This window comes from Thermobia domestica, chromosome 11, assembly GCF_964235325.1.
Source record: "Thermobia domestica chromosome 11, izTheDome1.hap1.1, whole genome shotgun sequence".
Classification (NCBI taxonomy): domain Eukaryota; kingdom Metazoa; phylum Arthropoda; class Insecta; order Zygentoma; family Lepismatidae; genus Thermobia; species Thermobia domestica.
Genome location: NC_137464.1, coordinates 146289736 through 146315270, shown reverse-complemented (window position 1 = coordinate 146315270; position 25535 = coordinate 146289736). Strand labels below are relative to the sequence as shown.

At 37.1% G+C, this 25535-nt stretch overlaps 1 protein-coding gene across 1 annotated transcript; it reads right to left on the bottom strand.

Moving 5' to 3' along the window:
• On the bottom strand, positions 1–20955 carry LOC145665304 (uncharacterized). The gene is made up of 2 exons (XM_081732598.1): positions 20415–20955; positions 1–83 (listed from the first exon to the last, which is right to left on the bottom strand). The coding sequence occupies exons 1-2, from the start codon at positions 20953–20955 to the stop codon at positions 1–3; spliced, it is 624 nt and encodes a 207-aa protein (XP_081588724.1).
• Positions 20956–25535: the final 4580 nt, after the last annotated feature.

Genomic DNA, 25535 nt, shown 5'->3' with positions numbered 1-25535 from the left:
TCATCCATAATTTTCTCGATCGTTGACATGGATACAATGGAGTTTACAACCAAAGTCCTTCACAGAATGATGGCCTGGGAGAGCTAAAAGTAAAATCTAAAAAAAAATACTGACATATTTGTGGAATTCATATTTTTCGGGGTTGAGAAAGCGATTCTAATAACTTTGGAAGGTAGTTTGTACCCACTTCAAGATGTTTCTTTTAATCGTATCAATTTCTCACCGTGAGAAGAAATGACCATTTCAACTATTATATTAAGCCAACCTTCGCAATCGATGACAAAATTGTGTGGATGTATGTTTCATCTTTTAAATGAAATAAGACATGTTAAAATCAAAGATGGACTGGGTCAATGGGTCGGTGGGTAAGTGGGTGAAATGGGTCAAGATTTGTGAGTGGGTCAGTGGATCGTGGGTCAAAAGGACGTGACCTACTGCAAAACGCCACTGACTGTGACTCACACTGACCCACCGACCCATTCTGTTCAGTAGATTGTAGACAGCATCTTCTGAACATTGGTAAGCTTGTCTACGTTTTACTTTCAAGATCTCCATTTTTCTTGTTTCTAATGAAAATGTTCAGGTACTCTTGGATTTTGATATTTGCAATTTAAGAGTGGCAATAGCAATATGTGGTCGATTTTGAGATGCATCCTGTGAGCTTTTAGAGGAGCTAACTACTGGAAAAACATATTTTTGAATCACCTGAATATATGAATTATTATATAAAAAATTGAAAGTAACTATGTCTGCGTGATCATCACGGTCAAATTGCAAAGTCAAATGAAATGACGTTTGGTATGTAATCAGGCCCCAATCCCAACTGGGAAGTTATCATACGCGTATCACTTTCATTATAATATATATCCTTAGGGGGGAGTAGGTGTCCGAATTTTTGCGAAAAATTGAGTATCTCACAAGCCGTTCGTGTTAGCTGAAATTCAGTATAACTCTTTATTAAAAATAAACAGAACGTGTCCTGGCATTTTTTAAAATTTTCTTTTATGAGCGGGGGGCATTTTCTATATATGGAAAATTGGTAGTGGGTTGGTTTGTAAAAATAATCGAAAACGACTGATATTAGTTGAGAAACAAATTAAGAAATGAAAACTACAGCTCTTTGCATTTTATACCCACTGCTTTCTATTATGATAATTGCTGAAGCTGGTTTTTAATATATGGAACGTTCAGAGCATAAGGCAATCAAGCCATAAAGTTATGAGAAAAATGTCCATAAAATCTGCATTCCAAGCTTAATTACAAGAGCCTTTTTAAATTAATACGGCATTTTAATATTATGTTGATTTACTTGATCTTGATTTGAGACTTTCAAATTTCATCCTTTTTTCTACCGAAATGTATCTGTAAGCCAACAAAGAAATAATTATATATGATGAATTTAAATTAATCTTAATTCGGAAGATGAGAAACATTTTACCAATGTATATCGTAAACGTCAGATCCACCGGTGTTGTAACAGAGCGATGCTTGAGCGATTGACGGTAGGAATTCAAACTTCGATAAGTGATAATTTCACAGTCTTGTTTCATTACAAGTGTAACCTCTTTAGTGAAAGGAGAGGAGGACATGGATCATGGTTCAGAGTTAATGACGATGGGTTTTGGTGGGTCGGAGTTGGTCACAATAGTTCAGAGTGGTTCATCGTTGGTGGTGGGTCAGAGTGGGTCAATGGGTTATTTGGGTGATGAATGATGGTGGATCATTGCGAGTCGTGGATCAAATTTTCATTGACCCACACCATCTCTCGTTAAAATTGTACTCAAGAGAAGAGGCACCGAATTATGCTCAAATTTTGCACATAGATAGTACCCCACCAGAAAGCAGTACGTCTGAAACAGTTCACGGTACCACCTCCTAGAACCCGAGATATAGGGGTTTGTCTGTTTGGCTAATAAGACCGCAATGATTTATCCTACCGCAAGCAAGCTTTTTATCATTGTTTCCCTGAGGAAGTCAGAATTACACGTGGCTAGTAATCGTAACGTTGATTGTTCGCGCCAATCCCGGGGTATTTGTTTTAGTGTTTTTTCTGATTCACCTAAATATAAGAGATGGAATATAGAATAAATATAAATATAAGAGCACGCATATAGGAGATTTAACTTATTTTGGCGATGTAGATTTGTCGTTCGTTGGCGTTCCGTCGTGTCTCTGCGCTGGTGTTATAATTTTCAAAACTGAAGTGGAACAATCGCAGATCGTCGCTGCGGGGCCGTCAATTTTTGACGAGAGATCGTTAGTTGTCCATCGGTAATCCACCGACGCTTACGACATGGTCCGTTGGCACCCCTAAAAATCTCATACGGTGAAACAGATATGAAAATCGGAAAACACGTATTTAGTATTTTCAAAGGTACCCCGTGTCGAAGTAAAAACATACGCCAGAAGGCCCCCCGGATGGTCCCAGGATGGGTCCAACTTAAAATTTGAACATGGCAAGGGGAATTTAGTAAATCATTTGAAAGTTTTGCTAGAAGAAGGAATATTTTAAGAGTCTCGAGTCTCTATGCTAAACTTGAGCAAAATAGCGAGTCTTCAACATGGTAATAAATTCATTGAAAATTCCGTGGCCAACTCTAGAAATGTGAAACTTTTAAACCGATATCAGAAGATGTAAACACTTGTCTTATCATTGCAAAGTATAATGCACCAAAGTAGAACAAAAAGTATAATGTACCAACGTTCCTTCCATTTCTTTATTCTACCATTAATTTCATAATTCACAATCACCTTGTCCTTTAGACTAAAGACACAACCATGGAACGTAGAATTTAATATTAATGATGTAATAAACCCACAATGGGGCACTTCTTGTTTTACCTTGGTGCATTATACTTTTGAAATGGTAATACAAGTGTTTACCTCTTCTGATATCACTTTCACAGTTTCACATTTCTAGAGGTGGTCACGGAGTTTTTAATGAAGGATTTATTACCATCTCGAACGCTCGCTATTTTGCACAAGTTTAGCATAAAGACTCGAGTCTATTACCATCTCTTTTAATTTTGGCAATACTTTTAAATGATTTGCCATCTTCAAATTTTGAGTTGCACCCCTACTGGGGACCTTGGCGCAATTCTTTTACCTCGCTACGGGGTACCTTTGAAATTATAAAATACGTGTTTTCCAGTTTTAACGTCTCTTTCATCGTTTCAGACTTTTAGGAGTTCCAACGGGCTTCATGGATACCATGCTTCTTTATTCTCTTAGTTTTCAGATACAAGCCCCCATGCTGTAAGCGTCAGTGGACCACCGATACGCAACTGACGACCTTTCGCTAAAAGTTGGTGATCCCGCAGCTACGATCCGTGGTGCCCCACTTTTGTTTTGAAAATTATACCACTAGCGGCAGAGACTCGACGAAACGCCAACGAACCACAAAATTACTACCCCAAAATATGTTAAATCGTCTATATACCAGATTCGTTTATATTCAGGTGAGTGTAAAAAATGGGGATGGCCAGAACCGGTTCTGAGTCTAACCGGTTTTCGGGTCTAAACGGATCCGGTTCTGGAACCGGGTTTTCGGATCCAGGTCTGGAATCGGTTCTGAAAACCGGATCTGCGAGAAGCGGTTCCTCGCGGAATCGGTTCCGCCGGAACCGGAACTTTGTGACCATCCCTAGTAAGAACACTAGAAAATAAACAAGTACCCCGAGTTGGGCGCGAACCTTGAACCTTAAGTTTACTAGCCGCTTATTTTTCTGACTTTGTCACGGAAAGGATGAAGAAAATCTCGCTTGTAGAAGAATAAATTTTTGAGGTCTTCATTTAGTCAATCAAACAAATCCCTCTATGTTGAGTTCTGTGAGATGGTACTGTGAACCGTTTCGAGATTTATTTCTTTGTAGTGGGGTACTATCTATGTGCAAAATTTGAGAAAGTCGCCGAGAGCACCTTCGGAGCCTCTCCTCTTTAGTACAATGTTAATCAGAGATGGCGTGGGTCAATGAAACCTTGATCCACAACATACTGGCCCACCACATATCGTGACCCACGACCCACCGTCACCCACAATGACTCACCACCCAACGTAACCCATTCACCCAACATAACCCACTCTGACCCACCACCAACTATAAACAACTCTGAACCATTGTGACCAACTCAGACCCACTAAAATACATAGTCATAAATTAACTTTGATCAGTGATCAACGCCATCCTTTCTACTGACTAAAGAAGTTATATTTGTAATAAACCAATTTTGTCAGTAGTTAGCTTCTCTAAAAACTCACAGTCTGCATCTCAAAAGCCAAGTAGTAAGTGCCAAATCCAACCGTGTTACAATTGCAAATATCAAAATCCAACCGTGTTACCTCATTTTATGTGTACAATATCTGTGCACAATTTTATTCACTTCCGTTCACTTCCTCTGGCCTTTCGGACCTCAACAATCAAAATTTTGGATGGGGGTTTTGGCCCCTAAAACCGTTTTTCCGCAGAAAATTAACGAATACGTTTTTCCGTATTCGTTTATTTTTTGCGTATTGTCCCTAAAGAATGTGTTGTTCCAATGTTTCATGTTCTTCAATTTCTTCTGACATACTGTTATTAGCATTTTCCTCGCTTCACCGAAGCAAAAATGATTCTTTGAACGTCATTGAAGGTGTTCAAGATCTGGTTGTCTCATTCAAATCTCAACTAAAAAAGCTAACTCATTATTTGTTTTCGGAATTTAATAAGCTAACAATGCTTTACCTTACTGTTCCTATGACTTCAGTGACAGCAGAAAGATTATTTTCGATTCTATCAAGAATGAAATCTTATCTTTGGAGTACCATTTCCCAACATAGATTAACTACTTGATGATTCTTCATTCCTACAAAGATCTTCTCGAAGAAGTTATGAAATAACCCAGTACCATTGCCAAGTAGCTCATATTAGTTGATGTGATTTTGAGTTTAACGTCCTTTCAGCAGCGAGGCTATATGAGACGGGACTTACTGATTCATCGTGAAATCCGAACCACTTGAGCTCTCGCCGGGGTCTCTCAAGCCAAAGGCGCGTATGCTAACCACTTAGTCACGAAGCTCGGAGCTCATAATAGTAAAGAAGAAAGCACATTATGGGAATTTCAGTGCACACAACTACGTACGACGACTGTTAAATGAATATTTGTTATCTTGAATATATTGTGACAATCGTCAATCTTATTTGATGTCATTTATTAATAATAGCATTATCATTTCTGTAACTCACTACAGTATACAAGTTAAATTTCACACAGTATGCAAAAGAGGGGAAGGGATTACAACGTACAGTCACGAAAGAAATAAGTCAGGCGGGCAAGAGGGGAAAATATTCCCAACCCTGTTCACGTGAGTTAACTTCTCCGAGAGACTTGCTGTTTTCACGTGAGGTCTGTAAGCAGCTATCCCAAAACAAATCCAGTATCTGCTGAAAAGCAATGTTCTTTTCGATAATAAGTTTAATGCTTTTAGACAGATAAGGAAAACAAAACAAATAATTCATTCATAGTAGTTTACAAGTGCCAGATTACCTATTATAATTAATTTAGATATCTAAATACTCATGATCTACTCACAGATAATTGAAATGTGAACAATGAAAAGTAATTTCGGAAATTCAAGATTGCATTATTGGTCTAATACTTTGAAATGAAATGGGAATTTTAACATCGCACAATTATATCCTGGAGGCTAAAGGAAACAGATGATAAGTGAACTAAATAATTAATGAAAGGAACTGAGGAATGAAGTGGAAGGCAATAAAGAACTCTTAGAAACAAATTGACACAAAGCTGTTCAACATAAACTTACATAGTATAGACTGGAATCGTGCCTATGACCTTGAAACCAAAAGTGAGCGCTCTATCATTGAGCCACCATACTCTCATTGTGACGGAAAGGCGCTCCCGGTTCCGACGTCGATTGGTTGGGTGGAGGATTGATTTGGAGTTTACTATTCTATTCAGAGCGAGGTAATTGAAGACGTGGACCTATATCTTAACGTGGAATCTGAACCACATAATCTCCCACCAGGAATCGATGCCGGGTCTCCCGTGCCGAAAATAAGCACTGTAACTATTACGAGGAAATTCCCCATGGTCCAGTGGTGCTATTCATCCGGATCGCTAGAACCGGTTGTTAAAATATTTTCAGTTCGCAGAACCGTTTGTTAAACCCAGACAACAATAAATGTTACCCAGTTACACCCAGAAACAGTACATTTTTCTTTAACTATCTTTGTTTTTAAAACCTCTTACAGCTACAGGGTTAAACATATTATCTCTCAGAACAAGGTATAAGCGTTTATTTCTTAATGTCAAATGCTCAGATATCAAGAATGAAAACTGCGATTACATCAGTCTAGTTGTGTGGGTTATTTATATTCGAAACGTATACATACCGGTACCATTATCAACAACGACGTAAGCTTCGTGATTTTTGCTACTGTTGTTCACGAAGGGGGGCTCTCTCGTCTCGTGAAGTATCATGGAAATTCAATTTCGTTTTCAAAAAGGTTTAATGATTTCTATTGGACGATGTGGTCTTGTGACTTTTCCTCAGCAACATTACTTTGTGCGCACAATAACACACACATCAGTAAATAGCATGTGTATCAGTTTTCAGTATTATAGCGTGTCGTTTACTCGTCATACATTGCAATCAAATGTAGCATCTCTACTATCGTATAAGTTGTGTTTTAAATATCCTAATCATCTATTGCGTAATTGCTGCTCGTGAAATTTTCACCAATATTGTTTCACGCGTTTAACTTAACAGGTTTCATTATTTCTCTTTGTTAAGGGGGAAGTTTGGATCACAAATTCTTTATAAATGAGATTAAGAGATTAAGAAAGAATCGTCCTTAGTCTTGAAGGAAGTAGTAAAACAAAACCCTTAGGTAACAGGAAAGAGATCCTTAGGTAACAGGAATAAGAAAGACTTTGAAGTTGAATATTATGCTGCCCACACCAAACGAAAAATTTTATTTTCAGATGGACAATGATCCAGACATCTTCGTCTTCCATTAAATAATCAAGAATCAGATCTCATGTAAAACGCTCCAAGAAGACTGTTGATTGAAAATGTTGAGAAATAAGAGGTTTCATTCATTATGAGTATGGGGACAGTTGGTCGTAAAGGTGTAACAGCTTTTTCAGTCCAGCCATTCTGAGTGAGGATTTTCTTCGGTTTTCCTCATTCATACCAGGCAAATGCCGGTATGGAACCTAACATACAGGTCCCAGTTCACCTCCTTCCTTTTCCATTCCTGTCTTCCTTCGTCACTAATTGATTCCATGCCTCCTCGAATGAATGCGGTGATAGATAATAATGGTTCGTGGACACACTATTAGGTTTAAAATTATAAGATTTTTATGTTTATTGAAGACTGTTTTGTTCAAGACTAATATTAGTTTGAAGTATTCACGAGCAGAAGGGAAAAAATAGTTCTAAGCATTTGGAATTGCAAAGACAGACTGAAATATTTTATCTTGTTCTTTTTGTTTAATAAGTTAAATTAATTTTTTTTTTTTTGGTTGGAATTAACAATTCTTTTTATTCCATCATTTTTCTATTGGAGTTATGAAAACATTCTGAACAATTTTGAAACACACAAGGCCAAGGCGAAGTTAAGTATAATATCTTATTTTGTTATTTGTGTGAAATATATTTTTTTCTTTCTTTCTTTCTATATACCAGGGGTAATAGTGGATCTGAAAAGGTCTCCGTGCCTATCTTTGCCATTGTAAATTTTTAGAAAGTGGAAGGATCCAACATATATTTTCTGGAAGTGAAGGGGCGACGTCCACCGACGTTCCCCCTAAGTTGTACTCCTACTAAATATATGAGAATTAACATTTCCCTTTATTCTTATTACGGAAATAACAAAATGGATATTCAGAACAGTTTTGGTTTTCAAACACTTAATGCTAAGAAGCAAGCATATCTCCATGAAATAAGCATATCGTTTCATTTCTTTCTTTCTTGACTCTGTCTATCTAGTCGATCGCCCGAAGGCAAAACATCGCACAGCAAACAAGCTGATTCGACAAGTGCCAACGACAGAATGAAAGTCTTGATTTTAGTACGTACTGAAGCTGCCTTCCAAGCAAAATGCCCGCAGGCGTGGCTCTGTGCCTTGTAACATTGTGTTTAAAAAAAAGCAGACACAAGGACTTTTTTTATTATACAGAAGGTTGTTGTTTGAAGCCTCTTTATTCCTTATAAGAACTATATATCCAGATTCACGGAAGCCCACAGGATAGAAAGTTGAAAAATATCTTTATCATTCAGATCCTTTATTATTATTATTATTATTATTATTATTAGTAGTAGTAGTAGTAGTAGTAGTAGTAGTAGTAGTAGTATCACATAATATGTTTTCGTTAGTCCTCACAGCAATTAATACTTAGCAGCAGGGGTAAAAGTGCTTGGGAACGCGGGGGGACGGCGTCCCCCATCTCCAAAAAATGTGTATGGCGTCCCCCCAGTTCCTAAGAAATTACAATGGGCAAAGATAGGCATGGAGGACAGCGTGACGTCATGCCGCTACCTACCGTCCCCCTATCCTTTCAGATTCACTTTATCCCTGCTTAGCAGGAAATCGATAGCAGAGTTAGTAGGACGTAGGATGGTCCTTAATTTTTGATTTCCGAATTTCTTTGGACGAGCCCCCTAAAATGGTTCCATGTGGGACTAAATTAAGCCAGGAGAAAAGTTAGCTCCAGTGAATAATATTAAATGGTGCCTCAAGCGACCTAAAGTTTTGAATCTGATTACTATACATAGCACATGGGGAAAATCTGGAATAAACTCTTGTAATTTAGAAACCTTTAAGGGAATGCGAAAATTCCCTGGATAATGGGACTAGAAAAAGATACACACCTAATTTTGTATAGTATTGGCATTGCGGCTGTCTTGAAGTCTGCCATCTTGGATTCAGATCAAAATTTTTAAATTGGAAGAGGGTCATGTGATATATCGTCTTGAGGTAGCGTTTTACCAGAAACAAAAATCTGGCAGTATTGTAAAGATAGCTTTAGTCGTGTAAGAATTATTATCTATGAAATGATTTCGGGAATGAAACTCTTGTTTAACCCCCCCCCCCCAAATGTTATTTTAGTTCAAATGTCAGGGTTAAAATTTGAATATTTCAATTTTCTAGTTAGTTTTAATGGAAAAATACAAGCTGCGGATACAACCATATTATATGTCGAAAAGGAATTTATTTAATTGGTAGTGCCAATGAACAGATTTTGGGAAGTAAATTACCATCAAACAAGCAAGTGTTGAGTGTCTTTTTCTACAACTTGAGAACGGTAAATCTGACAGTGAGGGAAAGTGCACGATTAGCTGTTAAAGAAACGGAGGTATTTTGGCAAAAGGCAAAGATCTCGGTAAAGGATGCCCAACGCAGTGTTGACAAACTTATTATATTGTATGAGAAATGGTGAGCATTACAGAAGAACAATGAAACGTCGAGAAAAGTGCAAAGGTAAAAAGAAGTAGTCTTCTCAAATATCTTGCCTGATTTATTTGATATAGCACACACTAATGCTATAGGTATAATTGAAATCAAAAAAGATAGAGAGTTTCTTTTGTCTCAAAGACAGAAGGGACGAGGTCAACTGTTATTGCATTCTGCTAAAGCAGAAGCTCCAAAAAAAATCTTCTATACCTTCCTTGTAGACACCACATTTATGAATTAGTTTTAAAATGTGTATTTGATAAGTGTTGTGTTTGGTTTGCAGCTGGACAGGACGTTCCTCTATTTAAGCGTTTCTCAGAACAAGTGGTCTAAAATAAGTTGCACTAACTTTCTTCCAGGAATTGATGATTATGATGTAAGTTCGACTGCTTACACTTTGGTTCGAAACAGACGTTATGATCCAAGAATTGATAAGAATCTTACTGATTTTGTAATATAGCATCAATCCGGATATTGTTATCTTGTAGGTTGCAGCAAATACTGATTTCTGTACAATGCATTAATTTCAATCATCTAATTATAATAGTGCAAAAACTTGAAAATCAATCAATGGTGCAAAATAATACTAGCTCGAAACCAAACTAGTAATAACCGAAACCAAGCCAATAATATTCCAATCCGAAATATCAATGTGCGTGAAAAGTGTAGTCCTAATGTAAGAAGTAATGATAAATTCAATTATTCCGGTAATAGAACCGAACCCAATTCCAGAAGAAACAGAAATGGTAATCGCACAGCATTTAATCAGGCAAACAGTATATCTAATTTTTCTCGAAATTGATAAGTTCATGGCTGGCAGAAATTCTCAAAATATAAACCAAAGAACTTTAGAAATTCATAATATACAGAACGGTACTCAAGATAAGAAGTACGGTAATGCCATTCAATGTAACTTAATCGTTTGCTAATGTAGCCTAAGCTAAAGTTTTGGGAACAGGTCAAAACTCACACAGCCATAACCCCCACACTCAAGAAATGCCAAAACGCCCACACAATAGGTCATAACTCCCACACAAACGGACAAATCTCTCAAATGCACGAACGGTCATAACTCCCACATCCAAAACCCCCACACTGGTAGTCGGTCATAACCTCCAACGGTCAAAACTCCCACACAAATGGACAAAACTCCCATATATAGCAACGGTCATAATCCCCATATAAATGGACAAACCCCCACACAAATGGACAAAACTCCCACATGTAGAAATTGTCACAACTGCCACTTAAATGGACAAAAACCCCACACAATCGGGCAAATTTTCCACACTCTGAAATGATCCTGGTTGCATGTCTTGCCCTTGTACTTTTAATAACATTTTTTATTCCACTTAAACTGATGTTTCAACTATTTTTCTTGCACTCCTGGTTGCATGTCTTGCCCTTGTACTTTTAATAACATTTTTTATTCCACTTAAACTGATGTTGCAACTATTTTTCTTGCACTGTTTTCTAACGAAAGAAATACTAAAGTTGGCGTCATAAAGAGCCGCAACAAAGACGTGCAATCACGATCATTTCAGAGTGAGGGGGAATTGTCTGATTGTGTGGGGTTTTTGTCCATTTGTGTAGCAGTTTTAACCATTTCTGCATGTGGGAGATTTCACCATTTGTGTGAGTTTTTTGTCTATTTATGTGGGGATTATGACCGTTGCTATGTGTGGCTGTTTTGTCCATTTGTGTGGGAGTTATGACCGATTGTGTGGGCGTTTTGACATTTCTTGAGTGTTGGAGTTTTGGCTGTGGGGATTTTGATCATTCGTGCGTTTGGGAGATTTGTCCATTTCTGTGGGAGTTATGACCGGTCGTGTGGGCGTTTTGACATTTCTTGAGTGTGGGGGTTTTGACCTAGACCCAAAGTTTTGCGTCCGTCAAAAACATATTCCATTAATTCTTTTTTAGTTTCACTTTGAATATAGTTATGATTTAATTTGTAATTCGTACTTTGTAAGGAACAATATTTCCGATGGAAAAAATGAAGTTTTAAATTTTGATATCAAACTTGTAGAAACAGGACGCCACAGAAATACTACAGGGAATTTTTAGGACTGGGCATCATATTCTTGGGTGGTATACCTCCTCGAGGCGTTTTCTTTCGTTTGCCTGGAACAACTCATCATGCAGGGTGGAAGGAAAAAGCAATCTACTGTTTAAAAACATTTCTCTTTCGCTAACAATTTCGTTTAACGAAGCAAATAGAAACGGACCTTCGGAGAGTATGCATTTTTCTGATACCACTATATGTGCAAGCTTGGTTTAAATGTAATTGAGCATCCCATTCACCATTACAAGACCTGCAACTTTTGAAAAGTTTGCACAGTTATAGACAAATAGATGCTGAATTCACTCTCTAAATTTTCTCGCCGTCTCTGGTACTTGGCGAAGAAACACGTAGTTTTTTATATGTACTTAGCATTATGAAAAAAATGATTGAAAAATGAAAACTGTAAGGGGAAACCGTGAAACAGATGATACGATAAAAATTCTTGTGAAAAGAGAAATCAGTCATTTTGTTAAAATAAACACAAATTTTCCTCGAGAGATTTAAAATACCTAAAGGGTTTCTTGAGTGTGATAAGATTTCATGGTCAAATAATAATGACTATTAAATTCATTCACGTAACAAACGATGCAACAGAAAGAGAAGTGAAACTAATAGAAGATTACAACAACGTTCTTACGAAAAATGAGGAACAGAAACAGTTTCTTTTGCGGATAGTGAAGGTCCACAGATAATCTTTTCTTAGATGTGTCCGAAGTGAACTGTGTAGCAAATAAGATTGCAAACTTCTTCCAAGTTATAATTTTTCTCTTTCCTCATAATGGACTATGAGTCATCATGGTGAAAACTTATTTTTAGTTCATAGCGAAACAAAGATTTAGGTTTTTCTAGCAGTTTGTTTCACTTTATGTAAAAAAAATTCAAAATTCTTACAAATATGTTGCCTATAACTACAATAAGAAGCATTTCGTTTTTCATGTGTAATGACTCTTACATGATTATAGGTATCTTGAAAATAATGCCAGATTTGTGCTTCTGGTAAAACGCTACCTCAAAAAGATATGTCCTGTGACCCTCTTCCTGTCTAAAACTTTTTACTTAAATTCAAGATGGCGGATTTCAAGATGGACGCCATGATAATGCTATACAGAATTAGATTGGTCTATTTTTCTAGTTCCATTATTCAAGATATCTTCCCATTTCCTTAAACCGTTTCTAAATTACAAAGGATTCTTCCAGATTTTCTCCATATACTACGTATTGTAATCGGATTCAAAACTTTAGGTCGCTTGAGGCATCATTTAAAATTATTCAATGGATCTAGTTTTTCTTTTTGCTTAATTTAGTCCCATATGGAAACATTTTAGAGGGCTCGTCCAAGGAAATTCCTAAATTTATTTTTCCCCATATAAATAAGGACCACCCTAGTAGGACAGCTACTCTTTATTGATAAAAATCGTAATTTGGCAGTTATTAAAAGCAATATTTCTGTGTCTAGAGGTAGAAGAGAGGAGACTATGCAAATTACTATTGTCAAGTATAAAAATGAAACCTGTGTTCAACACTGACTACGTATCATTCAAGTTTTTTTTAAAAAAAAGCGAAACGCTTACACCTTTTGAAAAATAAAATTAATATAATTACTAAAAATACATTCATTGAAAAATTCATGGTTAGCAAGTGCACCCTCTTAAATCCACTTGAGAGCGTTCGAGTGCAAATTCAAGTAAAGTTAACGCATGGACGACCCAGGTTCGATTCCCGTTGGGAGTTCATGTGATTCGAATTCGACGTTAATTAGTAGGTCCACGTATCATATAGCTTCGCTGCTGAAAGGGACGTTAAGCTCAAAATCAACTCAAGAAAAGTTAAAACAATGAGAAAGTTTTCAACTGTTTTGGAGTATTCAATTCTATGTTAATTAAAACTACATACAGTATTTGATAATGGAAGCATCGTCAGAAATACAATATTCAATAAAGCAAACTTTTTGAGTAGGGTTTGTCTGAAGATACATACAGATATTGAAAATAGTCTTAAAAGGTGCATAATGCAGAAATACTATTTTATCGCGTATGAACTTGAGGCTTCTAGAACAGCAAGTTCTGACCAGACATTAACATCGCAGAACCAGGATATGATCAAGGGATGAACTAAACCATAATTTCCAACTTTACCCAGTGTAAATAAAGTAGCATTGAAATCCATTTTATCCAGTGTATACCTGAGCGTCATGGGGGGTTGTAACCCCTATAAAATTCCCCTTGGATCCACGCCTGTTGAAACCAATTCAAATCTTAACTTCACACACGGCACGATCAACCCTGAATCTATTGAAATCTTACTATGTAATAATTATCGAGTGTCTACACTTTTTCTATTAAAGCTCATAGTATATTCTATCATAATATAAATTGTCACTCATGTGGTGTGTGCTAATGTAACTAGGGATGCGCACGAGACAAGATTTGTGGCTGTCTCGTCTCGAAAATGTGTTGTAAAAGTGATGTCTGGACTCGAAAAATGTATATTTCTGTATTGGAAGAGCCGTGTCTCGACTTGAATTTTGTCAGGAAAATCCTGTCTCGATTCGTATCGTGCGCATCCTTAAGTGTAACTCATGATAAAAATGTTTTGTTTTCAAATAAAATGAAACGGTTGAGGTGGATGTTGCCAAGTAGAAGACATGCAATATATTAAATCGCCTCGCAACCCACTTGGCCACACACTTAGGTTACACTCTTCAACCTTTTTCCCAAGCTATCTAAAGTATCGGCTAATCTTAAATTCGCATTGCCTATTCGTGTTTTCTAACCAGAATTATTATGTTGCAACTTAATTTGGATGTAAAATCCTGACTTAATTAGCATTTAAGAACATTGCAGTGTGCAATAAAATCATGACAGAAATATAGTTAAATCTCAGTTTCAAATTTCATGTCTACCTTGCATCCAAATACTTATACTGTCATTTGTTTCAATGTTGGTAGGAGCCGAAAGTTCCAATTGATCCCAATCTTTCGCTTTAATTCCCTGTATTTGTTCGTAAAATTTTAAAGAAATATTATTACTAACAAGTAACACTTCCGAAGCGTAACACTCCGATTTCGATAAAATTTGAAAGGTAGATAGTACACATGAAATAAACGAATACGGGTTTCTTATTTTCTGCGGAAAAAATGGTTTTAAGGGACAAAAGCCCCCACCCATAATTTTGAAAGTTGACGCCCGAAAGGCAAAAACCAAGTAAACCGAAGTAAACGAAATTTTACACACATATTGCAGACATAAAATGAGGGAACACGTGTTTCGTATTTTCCTGGAGAAAATGGTTAGGTGGGGAACGGACCCCTCCAAAACAAAAGTTAAGGCCCGGAAGGCAAGAGGAAGTGAATCGAAGTGAATGAAATTGTGTACAGATATTGTAGACATAAAATGAGGGAATAGGTTTTTTCTTATTTTCCGGAGAAAAAGAAAACCGTTTAGGTTGGACACAGACACCTCCAGAACTTTGATTGCGAAATATCAAAACTGCTAATAAGAGTATGTCAGAAGTGCTTGAAAAACATGAAGAATTGGAACAACACATTGTGTAGGGACAATACGCAAAAAAATGAGTCCGGTTTTTCTTTTATTTTCTGCGGAAAACCGGTTTTAGGGGGCAAATGCCCCCACAAAAAATTGAAATTTAACTCCCAAAATGCGAGAAGAAGTGCGCCGAATTGAATGAAATTGTGTGCATATAGTGTAGATGTAAAATGAGATAATTGGGTTTCGTATTTTCCGGAAAAAAGCGGTTGAGTGAGGCACGGATCTTATAAAAAGTTGATTACGGAATATCAAAAGTGCAAATAAGCATACATCAGAAGTTCCTAAAGAATATGGAGAATTCCAACGAAACTTCGTAAAGGCTATTTTCAAAACCATATATGAAACGAGTTTTAATTTTTGCGGAAGAACCGTGTTGGGGCCTAAGCCCCACCCGAAAAAATGGGAAATATTACCATAATAGAGCATGAAGAATGGACCCAAGCAATTCAAACTTGTGTGTACATATTATATAGACTATATGTAAAATAAGTCCTATCGTGTTTCTCAAGTGTCCCTATCCGGTTTGCTTCAAATTTGACAGATCAACAGCAATATGGAAATAAATCGACATGTGTTTTTGTTTATGCGGAAAAACATTGCAAGGGTTAAAGTTGCCTCCTGAAATACTATAAAATACGCTATACTGTTTGCGCTTGCTGTTACTTGATCTGCCAAATTTGAAGAAATCAGATGGAGACACGATACTTGTAAAACACGAAAGGCCATATTTTACATATCCAATATCTACATACAATTTCTTTCGGTTCACTGATACCACCACTCAACGACTCGGTTCACTCAATAGTTTTTTTTCTTTTCAGGAAAATACGCAACACGTATTCCCTCATCTTACCTCTACAATATTAGTGCACATATCATTCACTTCGGTCCACTTATTCTTGCCTTTTTTGTCAAATTCCAAAATTTTGAACGAGGGCTTGTGACCCAAAAACCATTTTTCCCTTGAAAATAAAAAAACGTATTCGTTTACTTTTTGCCTATTGTTCATGAACAAAGCTTCGTCCAAATTCTTCATGTCCTTTATACACATCTGACATACTGTTAGTAGCAGTTTTGAAATTTCGTGATCATAGGTTTTGAGGGGTCAGTGCCCTACCCAACGTTTTTTCCAGGAAAATACGAAACTTATATTCCCTCATTATATGTCTACAATATCTGCGTACAATTGCATTCACTTTGGTTCACTTCTTTTCGCCTTTCGGGCGTAAACTTTCAAAATTTAGGGTGGAAGCTTCTGCCCCCTAAAACCGTTTTCCCGCAGAATTTAAAAAAAACGTATTCGTTTACTTTTTGGGTATTGTCCATACACAAAGTTGTGTTGCACTTCTTCATGTCCCTTACACACATCTGACATACTGTTACTAGCACTTTTCATATTTTGTGATCAAAGGTTAGGGGGTCCGTGCGGCACCCAACCCTTTTTTCCAGCAAAATACCAAACCTATATTCCCTCATATTATGTCTGCAATATCCATGGATAATTTCATTCACTTCGGTTCACTTCTGTTCGCCTTTCCGGCGTCAACTTTCATAATTTTGGGTCAGAGCTTTTGCCCCTTAAAACCGTTTTTCTGCAGAAAATAACCCTTATTCATTTATTTTCTGCGTATTGCCCGTACATAAAGATTCGTTTCAATTCGTTATTTCCTTTACACAAATCTGACATACTGTTACTAGCACTTTTGATATTTTGTGATGAAAGGCTCTGAGGGTTCCGTGCCCCACCCAACTTTTTTTCCAGGAAAATACGAAACCCGTATTCCCTCATTTTATGCCTACAATATCTGTGCAGAATTTCATTCAATTCGGTTCACTTGTTTTTGCCTTTCGGGCGTCAATTTTCAAATTATTTGTTGGGAGTCTTTGCCCCCTAATGCCGTTTATCCGCAGAACAGAAAAACAGATATTCCTTTATTGTTTGCGTATTATCGATACAAAAAGTTTAATTTCAATACTTCATGTCCTTTACACACATCTGACATACTGTTACTAGCACATTTGATTTTTCGTGATCAAAGTTTGGGACGTGTCCGTGCTCCCCTCCCCAACCGTTTTCTGCATTAAATACGAAACCCGTATTTTCATTTTACGTCTACAATATCTGTGCACAATTTAATTCTCTTCGGTTCACTTCTTCTTACCTTTCGGGCGTCAAGTTTCAAAATTTTGGGTCGGAGCTTTTGCCCCTAAATCCGTTTTTACACAGAAAACTAAAAAAGCCCGTATTCCTTTTTTTTTTTGCGTATTATCTATACAAAAAGTTTCGTTGCAATTCTGCATGTCTTTTGCGCAGTTCTGACATACCGTTAGTAGCACTTTTGATATTTCGTGATCAAAGATTTGCACTGGTCCGTGCCCCACCCAACCGTTTTTATTTTCAGGAAAATACGAAACTCGTATTCCCTCCTTTTATGTCTGCAATATCTGTGCACAATTTCATTGACTGGTTCAGTTGTTCTTGCCGTCCGGGTGTTATCTTTCACCATTTAGAGTGGGATTTTTATATTAAAACTTTACATTATGTAACTTTTTCTTTTTTATGAGATTCTTTTTTTTTGGGGGGGGAGAGAAATGATTTCCTCTGATATCTGTTTCTTGCCATTCATCTTGTTTAAACTGCTTAAGTAAGATCATTTTGTAACTTTTGATCTCATCCAACTCCGTCACGATTATAAAATTGTCATTTTTAACAATTTGTTTTATTCTCTTATTTGGAGTTTGCCACACTGATATATTTGTTACGAAATTGAGGTTTGGTCCAGCGCTTTTCGAATTCGGAACCAACCCAACCGCCGAGCTTTTTGGGTTGCCTGCTATTGCAGGAAAACGAGAAATGCAGGTGGTAATGCACTTTTGGAGTCGTGTATACAATGTAAAGAAGAATTTCATGTATACTTTGATATGAATTGTACTATACAAAGAAAATTTAATGAACTGTTACTTCTCTTATCAATTTCGTTTCGAGAAAGAAGGTAACTGCGTTAGAACAGGGAACTCTTTTGGAGTTACTTCTTATTTGAATGCTCGAGTACCAGATCATAACAGATTATTTTTACTTAAACATGACTTTAGTAGCAATCATCCTAAATGATTGTTAATAGTATGTTCCAAAGAGTCTAGAACAGTGGTTCCCAAACTGGAGCGCGTGACCTGGCTACGGGGTCCACGACGTCTAAAAATTGAAATGTGCTGTGATAAAATGGAACTCACAGCTGTTATGCAAAAAGTATTTTTTCAGTTACTAAAAAGAAAGCAATTAGAAATTATGCGTTTGTAAATTTGAATATTTTCTTTACTAAATTTCTGCCCTGAAGCCGGTCAACCTTTATATAGAACTACTTCAGGTAAGAGGAATTATTTCTTTGTTAGGGCATTTTTTCAAAAGGAGTTGTACATTAACTGCACCGTGCCGATCTTTTTTTGCTGAGTTACAAGGACATCACTAGAAACCTCGATCTGGACACAATTGTTTTAAGATTGGCAGCATCCAAAACAAGGAGACTTATACTGTGATTGTGTTGTTAGTGATTGTTCAAATGTTCAATTTGTTTCTATTATAGTGTGCCAACATGAGGAGTGTATATATGCGTATTGTGTTTGTTTCTTAATGTTATGAAATTTATAAATTTGTAGATAGCAAAAACCCATAAACATATCATTATTTCTTTCGAGCATCACCATAAAAAAAAGATCAAAAAATGTTTAGAAGTACAAGTGTAAAATAAAGCGCGTGATATTTAAAGAAATATAAAGTTTCATATCTAAGGAGAGGTAAATAATAATACAGGTAAAATGTTAATTTCATTTTTCCAATATGCATATATTTGAAGTAAGATTTGAAGCTTTCCTGGCGGCGTATATGATAAAGTTCTTCTCGGGCAATCAGCCAGGTGAAAACTGGTGGATAGGCCAACGTTTCGAGAGCTGTCATCGTTCTCATCATCAGGGCAATTATGTAGAGATCAAGTCAAGTCAAGTCAAGTCAAGTACTGTCATTTTTCTTTTCTATTGAGAAGGAAGGATATCTAGCTTTAAGCTACTTTATCCAAGGTAGTGCTTGTTTTGTGTGTGTGGTTTAACAAGTCTGCTTGTACTGGCACAGTGTTTTTTTTTTTTTTTGGGTGTGTAGAGATTAGGTGTGTTTGGGTAGGTTAAATTGGGAAGGAGGCAATATACCGATTCTTCTGCTCTTCTGTGTAGATCGTGAAGTTGTTGTCTCGCCGCATCCACGGAGTCCGCACCAGTCCGAGATCCGACACTGAGTCAAAAACTTGTTGAGATGTTGATTATGTTGTGTTTTTATTCATTTATGCGATCAAAATAATAATTAGTTAATGCTTGAAGTATTGTTGTTGGATTTGGGTGATATTGCTGATCTTCAGCCATGTAATGTTTTTGATAGAAATCCTTTTGTCTTAGTTTTTCAATGTATTTGAAATTTAAGTTGTTTATTGTGATTTCTACGGGTAGTAATTCTGCTTGTTCATAAATGTTGTCTATATTTCCTTCTATTTGCAATATTCGTCTGAGCCAAAAACGTTCCGTTTTTGCCACCTCAGCTATATTGTCCCTATTATAAATCGGGTGTCCATAGAGTAATATTGTTCTGATTAGTAATTTGTATATGTGGCTTTTAGCTTTTGGTGTTAAAGCTGTTTGGTTAATTGTATGTTTTAGTTTAAACATGATTAGAAGTGCTCAGCGGATATAAATAATATATACTCTGGGCTGGCGAAAATGCTGGTTCCTGATTGGCTGATTCAATCTGAAAACTGGAGCTGTGATTGGCTGGCTATGTTCCGTAGTCCGTGGTACTGATTGGCTGAGGGTTATCTGAATGTTTGTGTGTCGTTTTCTTTGCTGTGGTGCTGATGACCGGGTTCCACAGGGGGTTGAGTTGAAATCCAGTGTCTCTATTAACGTTGTTCGGTTCATGAACTATGGCAAGAGATTCGGCTACTATCCTGGTCCAGTAATTGGTGCTCTTGGTAATGATGGATGTGTCCTTAAATAAAACTTTATGGCCTTCTGTTAAACTGTGTTCAGCTAAACCTGATTTTTCTGGATGGAATAATCTAATGCAATTTTCATGTTCTCTGCAACGTTGTTCAATGGTGCGTCCTGTTTGTCCTATATATGCCTTTCCGCATTCACAGGGTATACGATACATGCCTGGTGTCTTTAAACCCAAGTCATCTTTGATCGGGCGAAGTAAGTTTCTGATTTTTGGTGGCGGCTTGTGTATGGTCTTAATGTTGTGTTTTTTCAGAATCCGGGAGATCTTCCTAGAAAGTTGTCCAGTGTATGGCAAAACTGCTATACTCAATGGTTCTTCAGTTTCTTCTTTCAATTTCCTCTGTTCAGAAAAGGTCCTTTTCAGGGCCAAACTGATATCATGCTTCTTGTAATTATTCTGGAGTAGCGTCTTTTTGAGATGATCCAGTTCCCGAGGGAGGGATTCTTCGTCTGAGATGTCTTTCGCTCTATGTGCTAGAGTGCTGAAGACGGTGTTTCGCTGTGACTTATGATGAAAACTGTTGCCATTGAGATAGAGGTCAGTGTGAGTAGGTTTCCTGTAGACGCTATGGCCGAGACTACCGTCGGGCTTGCGGCGGATGAGAATGTCCAGGAATGGTAAGCATCCGTCCTTTTTAATCTCCATTGTGAACTTGATGTTACTATGTTGTTCATTAAGAAATTCTAGGAACAAATGCAATGTCTTCTCCCCGTGAGGCCAGATGACAAACGTATCATCTACGAATCTATAAAAACATGACGGCTTGAAAGGTGTCAGCTCTAATGCTTTTTGCTCAAAATCTTCCATAAAGAAATTCGCAACTGCTGGTGAAAGTGGTGATCCCATGGCGACTCCATCCGTCTGTTCATAGTACTGTCCATGCATATATTTGTTTAGGCCACATGTATTTCAAAATGGCATTTATTCCGAAGTTGGGCGTCCGCTTTCGTCACGCTTTTTCGCTGTTATCTCCTTTCTACATTTCCTGCAATTTGTTACTAGGTTCATTAATCCGTGCTCTTCACAAACTTTTAAAAGATTTTGGTCGTTATCAACGTATTGCTTCACAAATGTTAAAACTGTTACTTCATTGCCCTTGTATACACGACTCCAAAAGTGCATTACCACTTGCTCTCCTCCTTTTCCTGCAATAGCAGGCAACCCAGAAAGCTCGGCGGTCAGGTTGGTTGCGAATTCGAAAGGCGTTGGACCAAACCTGAATTTTGTAATAAATATATTAGTGTGACAAACTCCAAATAAGAGAATAAAACAAATTGTTAAGAATGACAATTTTATTATCGTGACGGAGTTGGATGACATCAAAAGTTACAAAATGATCTTACTTAAGCAGTTCAAACAAAATGAATGACAACAAACAGATACCAGAGGAAAGTTCTCTTTCCCCCAAAAAATAATCTCATAAAAACGAAAAAGTTACATAATGTAAAGTTTTAATATAAAACCCACACAAAAATTTAAAAAGTTGACACCCAAAAGGCAAGAACAACTGAACCGCAGTGAATAAAATTGTGCACAGATATTTAAAACATAAAATGAGGAACACGGGTTTCGTATTTTCTTTAAAAAAAAACGGTTGGAGGGGCACGGACCAATCCAAACACTTGATCACGAAATATCAATAGTGCTAGTAACAGTACGTCAGATGTGTGTAAAGGACAGGAAGAATTGCAACGAAACTTTACGTGTGGGCAACACGCAAAAAATAAACCAATACGGGCATTTTCATTTTTCAGGAGAAAACGGTTTTACGGGGCAAAAGCCCCACCTAAAGTTTTAAAGTTGAAGCCCGATAGGCAAAAAGAAGTGAACCAAAGTGAATGAAATTGTTCACAGATATTGCAGACGCAAAATAAGGATACGGGTTCCGTATTTTCCTGGATAAAACGGTTGGGTGGGGCATCGACCCATCCAAACCTTTAATCACGAAATATCAAAAGTGCTAGTAACACTATTTCAAATGTGTGTAAAGGACACGAAGGATTGCAAGGAAACTTTGTGTATGGATAATAGCGCAGAAAAAAGGAATACGGTTTGTTTTCTATTCTGCGGAAAATGTGTTTCAGGGGCAAAAGAACGCGCTCCAGAATTTCAAAATTTGACGCCCGAAAAGAAGAAGTGAACCAAAGTGAATGAAAGTTTGTACAGGTATTGTAGTCACAAAATGAGGGACTACGGGTTTCGTATTTTCCTGCAAAAGACGGTTAGGTCGGGCACGGACCCCTCCAAACCTTAGATCACGAAATATCAAAAGTGCTAGTAACAGTATGTCAGATGTGTGTAAAGGACATGACGAATTGCAATGAAACTATGCGCATGGACAATGTGCAAAAAATGAAGGTATCCTTTTTATTTATTTCTGCTTAAAAACGGTTTAAGGGGGCAAAAGCCCCACCTAAAGTTTTGAAATTTGAGGCCCGAAAGGCAAAAAGAAGTGAGCCGAAGTGAATAAAATTGTACACAGATAATGTAGACATAAAATTAGAGAATACGGGTTTCGTATTTTCCTTTAAATGGGGTTGGGTGGGGCAGGGTACCCTCCAAACCTTAGATCACGAAATATCAAAAGTGCTAGTAACAGTATGTCAGATGTGTGTAAAGGACATGACGAATTGCAATGAAACTATGCGCATGGACAATGTGCAAAAAAGGAAGGTATACGTTTTATTTATTTTCTGCGGAAAACAGTTTAAAGGGGCAAAAGCCCCCACCGAAAGTTTTGAAATTTGAGGCCCGAAAGGCAAGAAGAAGTGAACTGAAATGAATAAAATTTGGCACAGATGTTGTAAACATAATATGAGGGTATATAGGTATCGTATTGTCTGGAAAAGACGGTTAGGTGGAGCACGGACCCCTCCAAACCTTTGATCACGGAATATCAAAAGTGCCAGTGCCAGTATGTCAGATGTGCTTAAAGGACAGGAAGAATTGGAACGAAACTTTGTGCATGGGCAATACGCAAAAAATAAACAAATACGGTTTTTTTATTTTCTGCGGGAAAACGGTTTTCGGAGGCAAAAGGCCCCATCCAAAATTTCTGATATTGACTCACGAAAATCAAAATAGCTGTACCGAAGTGAATGAAATTGTGCACAGATATTGTACACATGAAATAAGGGAATACGGATATCATATTTTCATGGAAAAAATGGTTGAATGTGGAACGGACACCTACGAATCTTTGATCACGGAATATCAAAAGATGTGTATAAAGGATATGAAGAATTGAAACTAAGCCTTGTGTATGGACAATATGCAAAAAATAAACGAATAATGTTTTTCATTTTCTGCGAAAAAACGGTTTTAGGGGGCAAAAGCCCCCACCTAAATTTTGAAAGTTGACGATCGAAAGGCATAAGGAAGTGAGCCGAAGTGAATGAAATTGTAGGCAGACATTGTAGACATAAAATGAGGGAATACAGGTTTCGTATTTTCCTTGAAAAAAGGGTTAGGTGGGGCACCGACCCCTCCGAACATTTGATCACGAAATATCAAAAGTGGTAATAACAGTATTTCAGAAGTGTGTAAGACATGAAGAATTGCAAAGAAACTTTGTGTATGGACAATACGAAAAAATAAAGGAATAAGGTTTGTTTTATTTTCTGCGGAAAATGGATTTCAGAGGCAAAAAATAGACCCCAAAATTTTGAAAGTTGACGCCCGAAAGGTAAGAAGTGAACCAAAATGAATGAAATTTTGTGCAGACATTGTAGACACAAAATGAGGGAATAGGGTTTCATATTTGCTTGGAAAAAGACGGTTAGGTGGGGCACGCACCCCTCCAAACCTTTGATCACGAAATATCAAAAGTGCCAGTAACAGTATGTCAGATGTGTGTAAAAGAGATGAAGAATTGCAACGCAACTTTGTGTATGAACAATAGGCAAAAAATAAACGAATACGTTTTTTATTTTCGAGGGGAAACCGGGTTTTGGGGGGCAAGAGCCCCCGTTAAACGTTTTGGAATTTGACCCAAAAAGGCAAGAAGAAGTAAACCGAAGTGAATGAAATGTGCACAAATATTGTAGAGGTAAGATGAGAGAATATGTGTTTCGTATTTTTCTGAAAGAAAAAAAAACTGTTGAGTGGAACGATTTGTTGAGTTTTGGGAGGAGTGAACTGAAGCGAATGAAATTGTATATAGATATTGGATATGTAAAATAAGGCCTTTCGTGTTTACAAGTGTCGTGTATTCATCCGATTTTTTCAAATTTGGCATATCAACTACAAGCACAAACAGTATAACGTATTTTATAGTATTTCAGGAGGAATGTTTAACCCTTACAATGTTTTTGCGCATAAAAAAACGTGTCAATTTATTTCCAGTTAGCTGTTGATCTGCCAAATTTAAAGCAAAACGAATTGGGATACTTGAGAAAGGCCTTATTTTACATTGGGTCTATATAATATCTACACACAATTTCATTTGCTTCAGTCCACTCCTTCTTGTGCTATTACGGTAATATTTACTTTTTTGTCGGAGGGGCCTAGGCCAAAGCACTGTTCTTCGTCAAATATTAAAACACGTTTCAATTATTGTTTTGCAAATTGTCCGTATACGAAGTTTCGTTGCAATTTTCCAGTCTTTACGAGGTTCTGGCGTATGCTTATTTGCACTTTCGAAATTTCGTAATGAACGGGTTACAAGGTCCGTTCCTCACTCAACCTTTTTTCTTTCAGGAAAATACGAAACCGAATTATCTCATTTTATGTCTACACTATCTGCCCACAATATCATTCAATTCGGTGCATTCCGTCTTGCCTTTTGGACCTCAAATTTCAAAATTTTGGATGGGTATTTTGCCCCCTAAAACCGTTTCTCCACAGAAAATAAAAAACCATATTTTGTTTATTTTTTGCGTATTGTCCCTACACAATGTGTCATTTCAATTCTTCATGTCCTTCAAGCACTTCTGGCATACTATTATTAGCACTTTTGATATTTCACGATCATAGTTTTGGAGCGGTCTTGGTCCCACCTAAACGTTTTTTTTTAAGGATAATAAGAAACCCGTATTCCCACCTGTGGTGACGAAAAAATTCGCCTGAAGAGGGATAATTTGCTGAGGTTTTTTAATTTGGCCAATTAGGGCATCTTTAATTGTGTATATTCGACGATAACAGCTTTGAATCAGATAAAATGCACTCGCCATGTAATTTTATTACAAAATGACGCGTGTCTGTTTGTTTTATTTCATAGTTCTCCCATATGAACTTTCTATTGATCGGCGACAATTTCCATTTAAGAGGACTGAATAACGCCGGAATTTTTAAAATGATCCCCATTGATTCATACGGGAAACTATTCCAATTTTTGAGCCGAAACGAGTCTGAATTTCAAGGTTATGATTGTATTGATTCAAATCATTAATTGCTCCTTTTACGTAACTGCATCTTATATTGCCATC

Excerpts from the sequence above, each read along its gene's own strand:
- LOC145665304 (XM_081732598.1), bottom strand. The coding sequence starts at position 20,955 with ATGGGATCACCACTTTCACCAGCAGTTGCGAATTTCTTTATGGAAGAT. Across the intron at positions 84-20,414 it reads AGAAACTGAAGAACCATTGA|CTCTCCCAGGCCATCATTCT; the intron begins GTATAGCAGTTT and ends TTTTACTTTTAG.